Genomic DNA, 9,638 nt, shown 5'->3' with positions numbered 1-9,638 from the left:
ATTTAATTTTGAGCTTTCTGTGTTGTTTTTAAGTGTATCTCTTTGTTTAATTTTTTTACTTTCCCTTTGTCTGAGAATGTTTTGATTTCTCCTTCATTGTTGAAGGATATTTTCTCTAGATGTATGATTGTGGGGTGACAATTCTATATGCATTTCTTTTAGCACCTAAAGAGTATCGTGTTCACTTCCTTCTGGCCTCCATGGCTTCTGATGAAAACTAGTTATTCTAATTGTTTTCCCCTGTAGATAAAGTGTCACTTATCTCTGGATGCTTTCAGAAAGATTTTTTGTTTGGTATTTTGGCCTGTAGTGATCAGAAGTTTGATTATGACGTGTCTCTGTGTGAATTTCTTTGAGTTTATCTTGTTTGGGATTTTTTTTCAGCTTGTTGAAAATGTAGATGTATGTTTCTTGCCAAATTTGGAAAGCTTTCAGCTAGTATTCCTTTGTGTACTTTTTCTCACTTGCCTTCTCTCTTCTCTTTTCAAGGCTCCAATAACACAAATGCTAGGTTTATGATACAGTTGTCTCTAGGTATCTGCAGGGGACTGGTTTTAGGACTCTTCTCAGATACCAAGGTCTGCAAATGCTCAAGTCCCTGCTATAAAATGTGAAACTTGGCTATTTATTATTTTTGCTTGTGATTGCTTTGGCTACTTAGACTCTTTTTCAGTTCCATGTGAGTTTTAGGATTGTTTTCTCTAATTCTGTGAAAAATGATATTGGTATTTTGATAAGAATTACATTGAATCTACAGATTGCTTTGGGCAGTATGGTCATTTTCACGATATTGATTGTTCCAGTCCATGAATATGGGATGTGTTTCCATTTGTTTGTGTAAGGTTATTTTAATGTTTTGCTGCTTTGTAAAAGGGATTGAGTTCTTAATTTGATTCTCAGCTTGGTTATTGTTGGTGCATAACAGTACAGTACTGCTAATTTGTGTACATTGATTTTGTAAGCAGAGACTTTACTGAATTCGTTTACCAAATCTAGGAGTCTTTTGGAGGAGTCTGTAGGGTTTTCTAGGTACACAGTCACATCATTGTTGAACAGCAATAGTCTGACTTCTTCTTTTCTAATTTGGACACCCTATATTTCTTTCTCTTACCTGATGGCTCTGGCTAGGACTTCTTGAACAATGTCTTCTGTAATCTCCCAGTACACAGATTTTTTCCCTCTCCCCTACACATTTTCCTGTTGATCTGATCTATGAGCTTTACAGTTTCCATTTGGTATGTGTGTAGTTTTTTCATTTTTTCAATCATGTTTATAATTTGTCACTGAATAATTTTTATCATGAATGTTTTAATATCTTTCTCAGATTTCAAAAAGAACAATCAGTAGATGCCAATCCCTGTCATTGACATCTGATTGTCTTTCTTGTCTTTTTGGTTGTATAGTTTGAGATCTTTCCCAGATTTTTGTATGAGGAGTGATTTTGTATTGAAAGTTGGACATTTTGATGATATGAGACTCTGAATCTTGCTTAAGCCTTCTGTTTTAGCTGACTTTCTCTGACTCTGTTCTGTCAGGGGAAGGATGGGTGCTGCCTCATTACTTCCAATAAGGCACAAGTCCAGGTTTCCCACTTGGTCAGGATAGAGCTCCTTGTTACTGCTGGGTGAGATTGGGAGTCACCAGTCCCCATGTTGTCTCTACCAACACAGCAGCAAGGGTTGCCTTCATGACCAATTGGTGTTGGTGAAAGCCCTGACCCTCCATGGCCTCTTATGACATCACCTCAGTGAGGAGGAGGAGGAGCATCTTGTTACTGCTGGGTGTAAGTGTAAGTCCATACTCCCTACATAGTTTCCACAGACACTGCGGCAGGGATCAGGGCCTTGTTACTGGTCTATGACGATGGAAGTCCTGGATCACCACTTGACACTGCTTCAGTGGGGATTGGGCTGTCTCACTACAGCCTCTTCAAAGTCCAAGGCTTGGCCCCCTCACCTCTTGGACGTTGCTGGCATGTGTGTTGTGATGGGGTGGGAGCACATATTTTCTGTAGTATTTGGCAAGAATAGAGAGGTTAATGTCTAAAAGTGTTCTGTATAGCTGGGCTGTCCAGTTCTTTGTTCTCTGGCTAAACAGAGCAGGATGTTGGTTATTTTTATTTATTTATTTATTTTTTGTCTGCACCCATTGGCATTTTTACTTGCTGGCTTCTTTAGCCCCAAATCTGGGATTATATGACACAAAAAGGGAATGCAGGAACTCACCATTGTGTGGTTCTTTGGGTCCTGAGTTCCTGGGCTGATCTGCTTCCTCTTCTCTACCTTTCATAGTCTGTGTGTGTGTGTGTGTGTGTGTGTGTGTGTGTGTGTGTGTGTGTTCTAATATAATGTCCAGGATTTTTTACTGAACTTAGCAGGAGAAATAGAAAAGGTATGTCTGCTCTATCTTCCTGGATGCAAAGATGTAAAAATCCTTTGTGCTTTTCAAGACCCTCAGCATCCTCATCAGGCAGCATCCTGCAGCCTGCCTATCACATTCTAATAATTAAATAGACGTATCAATGGTCTGCTTTTATCACTTTCATTAATGTGTTACTACTCTGTCTACTGGGTCATTTCAGACTTACTGCAATCCTGCACCAGGAAAACACGTTTGGAGTAATTATGATTCCCTTTCCCAATATTTTGTTTGTGTCTCTGTTGCCACCCAAGTCTAAGAAGCCACATAATATCTATAATAACTAAGGGATTGCTTAAGGCATGCTTTGGCATGACAAAGAACTGGTATTGGAAGCATACTGTTTGTGAGAAATTGTGCTTCCCCTTCTAAAGCATACACTTATTTCTTCATGCCAGAAATGAAAGGAAGAATACCTGAGAGCCTTACGTTCTGTGGAAGTGTTTTTTACCTGATTGTTTGACACTAGCTATCTACTCTCTATCTTTTACCACTTCCTCACATTTCCAGCCCACCAATCCCCTCTAACTTGACCTCTGGTTAGGAGATTTGGATACAGAAAGCAAGGATATTCTATATAAAAGGTGCTTGATTCCTAGTAATCCCTCTGATCTGCTCCATTGGCTGGTATATTATAGGTCCTCAGTAACCACAGAAATTATATAGTAACAGAATATTAATGTGCAATGATCCTGATATCTAGTATATTCCACCAAGTGGGGTACTGATGGAAGGAGGCTAACTGGAACCGGCCTTCTAAAGCATTGTAGAATAAATTCGAATTATATGAACATGAATTCCAAGGATAAGAGTATCCATGAAATAGCAAACCCAATTTTGTTATTTTAAGTTTATCTTTCAAGCATTAAAATAATTACCCAATAAATAAAAGTTAAACATATGTAAGAACTTTTATATTTTAATTCTCTGTTTTTAGCTGCTCGTAGAAACACATTTGATTGAATTCTGAAACTGCTATGACATTTTGCTTCAAAAGACAATGAGAGATTCATAGAGAGTTAAGAATTGACCCGAAATTTTAATTTTTAGAAATAAATGTAAATTACTCTTATTCTTTATTGGACAAAATGCACTTTCCAGAGTAAACTTTGTACCCTTAGACTATTTGTTTTCTGAGACAGGCTTCAAAACGATAATGAGCCTAAAAATAACTTACATCAAATGTGTAACTTGGTAAGTTCATAAGATTGTTACATATTGACATATGAAAGAAAACATACAAGTAGAAATTTTAAGTTTTGTCTTTTCAATTCAATGGTTTTGCAATGAAAATGTAATTAAAGTTTTGGTTTCAAAATGCATTTGTTCTAATGTATTTTGCTTTTCTAAATGCAAACTTTTCCCAAATAATTTCAATATTGTTATTCAAGTAAATAGCAATAATAATTAGTGGAAGCATAATACAATTTGGATTGTAGGAAATGTTTGAAGCTGATGTATAAAATAATATTGTGTTTCATATGGAAAGGAATGATTTAAAAAGTAGAAAAAGATAAATGATAATTTCTAGTGTTTACTATGAGGTTTTTATAATTTGTGGCCCGAATAAAAAAATATATCACCATATGTATATAATTGTCTGGAGGGTTTGTTTTCCCTGTAAAGGTGGTGCTTTTTCAGTCATTCCAATAGCTTGGTTACTTTTGTTCGTTCATTCATGTATTCCTATTTTTATCCAACAAAACTGTTAAGAACCCACTCTTGTCAATGTCACCCTATTCCTAACACATAGTATGTGCCATACACAAAGGTTTTATGAATAAAAGACAAAGAAAATAGTACCTATGCCTACAATTATATATAAATTAAAAAATAAAAGCTGCTCTTAATACATAAAGGAGATTTTTCAATGGTAATACTATATTTTAATGGATTTCAATTTAGTAAAACATATACAAATTATTCCCTCTGAACATATTTTATTATCATCTGTAGAGGATACCATTATTACATGAAATCATGCCTAAGTGCCCTGGTCAAGAAATATTACATAAAGTTATTTGCTTTTAAATTTGTGTGGAATGAAACTTAAAAGAACCACAAAGAAAATCTTAGAGGCTAAAGCTGGAAACATTAGGAAATTTTTAATAGCATCATTTTTTATTCTTGACAGTTTCATTATCACACTACCTCATTTTTGTTACCAGTAATTTTCAGAAGTGACAGAAGTTTATATGATGAAAGTAAATGCAACACATATTCATAATAAGAAACAATTGAGAAATTATTAATTGTTGGTTAATATAGCCAAATTCGCTTTTAAGAATGTGTGTTAAGTAGGGTTAGTGTCTGATTTATAAGCAGTTTATTTCATCTCTTTTCATGTGATATTATAACTGTTTAAAAGTATTTATAGTGTAAACTCTTTTGTACTTTCATGTATATATTGGATACGATAATAAGGTATAGGGAATATTGACTGAGAAAGAAAATTTTCTTTGTGTAAAATCTGTGATGAATGGGGCAAGGAGATCAGCCAACTACTTAATGAATCATGACCTATTTAGGAAGCTCTGAGTACTTCTCATTAGGGAACCTAACCTTGTTCTTTATTCAGTTGTGTCATATCATTAAAAATTACTCCTGTAGTAGAGGCTCCGTCCACTCCACATGTGGACCTTTACTTGTTCTTGAATACAAGAATCTTCAAATATATCTCCGAGAGTCATGTTAAAGCATTAAATGGCTAGAAATTTAATATAATCAATTTACAGCTTTTTTTGGAATGCTTTGTAATGTTATGGCTTCAACACTGAAAAAAAATTATTCTCTTACTGACGTGTTTACTATATTTAAGTAATCTCTGTGAATAAACATAATATTCTATATCTATAGTTTGAATGAATTGTATGGTTCAAATCCTAAGATACTTTAAATTGCTGGAAGAATTCATATGGTTATATAAATCAAATACATTAGAAAATTTGAAAAATTTATTTGTGGCCTAGGTTATAATATATAAATGTGGCCATTCATTTAGTTATTTACACATATTAAAACCACACCTGAAATTATGTAAAAATATGATTTGTAGCAAATGCATTTCTATAGTATATTCTAAATATACTTGGTTTTAAGCCATTAAGTCTGTAGGCAGAATCTAGAGTACTCCTTTGTTTTGATAAGTAGCTTCAAAAGTATAGTGAGTATACCTAAAGCCTTTGGAATGAGGAATTGTAAATGGAGAAACTGTGATACCCATACAGTCCTTGATTTTAAAGCTTGCACTAATTATTTTGTATATTATAGGAAATTAATTTCAATTTAATTATTCAGAAATTAGTAACTGAATAATAATCTCTGTAGCATATGGTCTATCTGAAACGTACAAAATTTCTTTGTATTCTCTGAGCGTGTTTGGTTAAGTTCAGCCAACAGGTTGCGAATGCCTATCCCTAGTAAATATTGGTTCATGATAATTGTGACCATCTTTTAGTTCTTGTTTGTCTGACTCACTGGAGGGATTCTATTTGGAAAGAGGATCTACAGGGAAGTCAAAGATTAGAAATCCCAGAACATTTTTGTAACCCATACATTGTAGAATATTGTCTCTGTCATGATTAAATATTGGAGCAAGGATTGATTTTTATTTATTAGTCTTACAACTGAGAATTTTCTTAAGCCTGGTAGCACCTAAAATCAATCTGAGCTTTGATTCCTTAGCTTAAAATAAACAATCAAAAGTCCATTGCATGACATTAGCCTTATTATTTAGGCAACATTTTAGAGCCCTAAGTGCTCAGGCAATCTGATGGTTTAATCAGATGACCATTCTCTCTGTCAGTTCTTTGTGACATAAGCAAATACCTCTTCTGGAAACTAGCATCCTTTGAAGAGATGTGTTTCATAAATCAAACATTTGTAAATACACGTCTTTAATATTTATTCCTAGGTTGGTGAGACCAGATGCAAAAAAGTTTGTACTTCTAAGTCTGATCTGAGATCTAATGACTTCAGCATTGTCGGAAGCTTACCAAGAGATTTTGAATTATCCAATTATGACTGCTATGGAAAACCCATTGAAGTTAACAATGGACTTGGGAAATCTCAGGCTAAGAACAACAAGAAGCCTCCCCCTGCGAAACCTGTTATTCCAACAGCAGCAAAGCGAATTGATCTTTACGCAAGAGCATTGTTTCCTTTCTGCTTCTTGTTCTTCAATGTTATATATTGGTCTATATATTTATGATAACTCTTTTCCATTTGTACGAAATAAAATTCCATTCCATTGTGACCTACTCCATTAATAAATGCCAACCTGTGAGAACTTTTGAATTTTCATAGCAACATTGCATTTTGGATGCCATTTGATTGTAATAAAATTGTGGCACCTTAATTTTGAACGGCAGCATGATCATGTAATGTCTGTGCTCTAATTATGTATATATGTATAGTGAACATATTGCTTTAAAAATAAAAGAAGGATAAGCATACTACATAATATAATTCCAACAGTTCTCTTCAGTTAGCATAAACTGCAAATACTATGAATAATTCTGATAATAAAATGATATGCACGCTGAATCCTGCTATGATCACCATTCTAATGTCTGTAATATTTCAAATTTCCTTCCTCGTAAATTTCAAAGAAAGCCATCTTATTCTTGTATAATTTTAAATGGTATTATCACAGAATTTAAAAAGTTGTATTACATATTGTTTAAACTTTGTAAGTAGAAATATATCAGTTATAATTATGCGGGCTCTGTGGAGAAATAAAGTTCAGAAAATATTAATTTGTAAAACCAGCTCATTTTAAAGTGTGTTTGTGTTGTCAAAATATCAGATAGTAATACATAGTAAGCATTTTAAAACAAAGGTAAACCTATATTTATGTAAATATATACTGAATTCTGACCAAATAAAAAATTAAAGATAGCTTATTCATTAAATATTTAAGATAAACAAAACTCTATTTAATCCACCTTAACACCTAAACATATTTTCATGGATTTCATTTGTTGGTGCATATTACACAAAACATTGTGCCTTAAAAAGAGTGACACGTATTTTAAATTGGAATGCAGTAATAGATACATGGCTTTACATCATTTTAAAGAAACCAAGAAGAAGTAAAAAGTTGAAAAATAAATCCATAATTATTAAAATATTTTAACTTTTTATTTTATTAAAATGCTTGCACATTTTAAGTAAAATTAAAAATGTTTTCTGAATTTATTTTTTTCTTTGAATATTTTGGAATTTGTTACAAAATATTTAGAGATTAAGTAAATAATATCTTTGTTTGTATTAGACTTCACTTCTACTTGTATTTTATTTTTTGTTAAAAGTCTAGACAACTGAGATTTACTTACTTTGAACTTGTTCCAACCCAAAAGTAATCACTAAGTCTCATTTTATGAGACCACCGTTTCTTAATATATCTAGTGCACCTTTGTCATTCGGCTATATATGGAATAGAACTGTCAGTAATTCACATAGATAAACATAAGACTAAAGAAGTATATTTACATTATTTGGAGAGTTTTGCTGCAGCTAAGAGTTTGTATGGCAGATTCAATAATAAAGTATTATTTATGCAAATTCCCATATGTAATTCAGTACTATTCAATTTATTGAATCCTTGAATTTTTAAGATTCTCACTGATTACATTATTTTTAATGGGATACAATTGAATCCTTTGTAGCCCTTCAGCACCCTCTAGTTGTAAAGGAGACATCTGAATAATTTTACAGTGCTGTGAGTAACCCTGTTGATGGACTTAATATCTTCTAAGACCCAGGGCTAGAGCATTTTAATGGGACTATGGTAAGAAAAAAAAATGAATAGGATTTAAATCACTTAAAATATTTACTTGTAATAATTTCATTTGCTTATAATCTGTTTTCTTTATTTTGGCAAGTTTCATTCATATTAGGGAATTTGATCTAGATATGAAGTTTTAAGTGGAAGATGTACCATATTGAAGACAGATCTCATTATACAGAAATTTATTTGTGGAAAATAGTATAAATGAATTACTTTTCTGTAATATATTGTAGCTTCTTAGGATCAATTTTAATACACAAGTATATATAAATAGCTATCCCAGGATTAAGTGTGTATGTATAACTACAAATGGAACAGTAGAAAAAGATGATAACAAAGAAGTACAATGAGTGTCCACTGACAGTTGGTTTGTAATTCTTCTCAAAGATTTAGTCATGGAACTCCAGAGTAGTTCTGATCTGTGTACTTTCAAGGTTACATATTCCTAGGAAATTTGCAGAATGTCCACCTGGAGCATCTATGGATACCTCAAATTCAGTGTCTTTAAAGTAAAAATTATCATCTTCCCACAAGTCAGTAGGTTCTCACAAGTCAGATTTTTGATTTCTGTTAAAACCGTTGCTATTCCAGCCACTCATGTTACATTCGTCTTCCTTTCTCACATAGCCTATCCCTTCAAGTACCAAGTCCTGTAAATTCTCCCTCTTTATATCTGTCCCCCCCTCTCCATTCTGGCTGACACCATCCTAATTCGGTTTCTCATTCTATTTAATCAGACTCTTAAAGCAGTCTACAATCTCACTTATTTTTGAACTAACTTTGTAATTTTTATTTTTTAGTTACACAGGCAATACCTGAATGTGTTGATGTATTATAAAACAAACATGTATTTAGAGTCAGTACTTAAAGTTGCTGTTTTCCTTTAAACTATTCTGTCTCTTCCCCAGAGGTCATCATTGTTTTGTATCTATCCAGAACTCATTCTAGGCATTTTCAACATCTATCTATTTTTTAAATATAAAAGATAATGTAGCATAATAAGATATTACTTAAATGGGATTTTGTCTTATGTAGGGGTTTGCAATTTTTTAAATTTAACATGCCCTAGAGTTTTTTCCAGGTGAGGACATATTAGATACTCATAAATTGAGCTTCTGCTATTATTCTATATAATGAATGTGTCTTAATTTATTTTTTAAGTAAAAACTTAGTTTGTTTTTCCTCCAAATACAAAATAGTGTTGCAATAAATATCATTGTGCACAAATGTATATATTCCCACGAGGCAGATGCCAAAAGTGGCGTTGCTAGATTGAAAGATAAGTATATATTAAATTCTGATAGGTTCCATCATTTTCTCTCCAAAAAACTGCTAATGTAGATTTTCACCATGATATGCCAAATTCTTACAGTAGTCAGTCTATTTTATGTTGTGGATACAGACATTACTCATTACTTTTTTTTTTTTT

At 32.7% G+C, this 9,638-nt stretch overlaps 1 protein-coding gene across 2 annotated transcripts in view; it reads left to right on the top strand.

Annotated features, from left to right (window-relative positions):
- Positions 1 to 7,612, top strand: part of GLRB (glycine receptor beta) — an 87,659-nt gene extending 80,047 nt beyond the window's left edge. The window contains exon 10 of one of the 2 annotated variants that reach the window (XM_017526029.2): positions 6,332 to 7,612. In XM_017526029.2, the coding sequence (XP_017381518.1) occupies positions 6,332 to 6,628 (297 nt within the window). In that variant the 3' untranslated portion in view covers positions 6,629 to 7,612. The remainder of the gene's footprint in view (positions 1 to 6,331) is intronic. The other variant, XM_037737609.1, reaches the window with a different exon arrangement.
- The last annotated feature ends 2,026 nt before the right edge of the window (positions 7,613 to 9,638 follow it).

The sequence above is a fragment of the Cebus imitator genome, unplaced genomic scaffold (genome assembly GCF_001604975.1).
Source record: "Cebus imitator isolate Cc_AM_T3 unplaced genomic scaffold, Cebus_imitator-1.0 Scaffold40, whole genome shotgun sequence".
Classification (NCBI taxonomy): domain Eukaryota; kingdom Metazoa; phylum Chordata; class Mammalia; order Primates; family Cebidae; genus Cebus; species Cebus imitator.
Note: the sequence above shows the minus strand (reverse complement) of the source record. Positions and strands in the feature narration are given on the sequence as shown.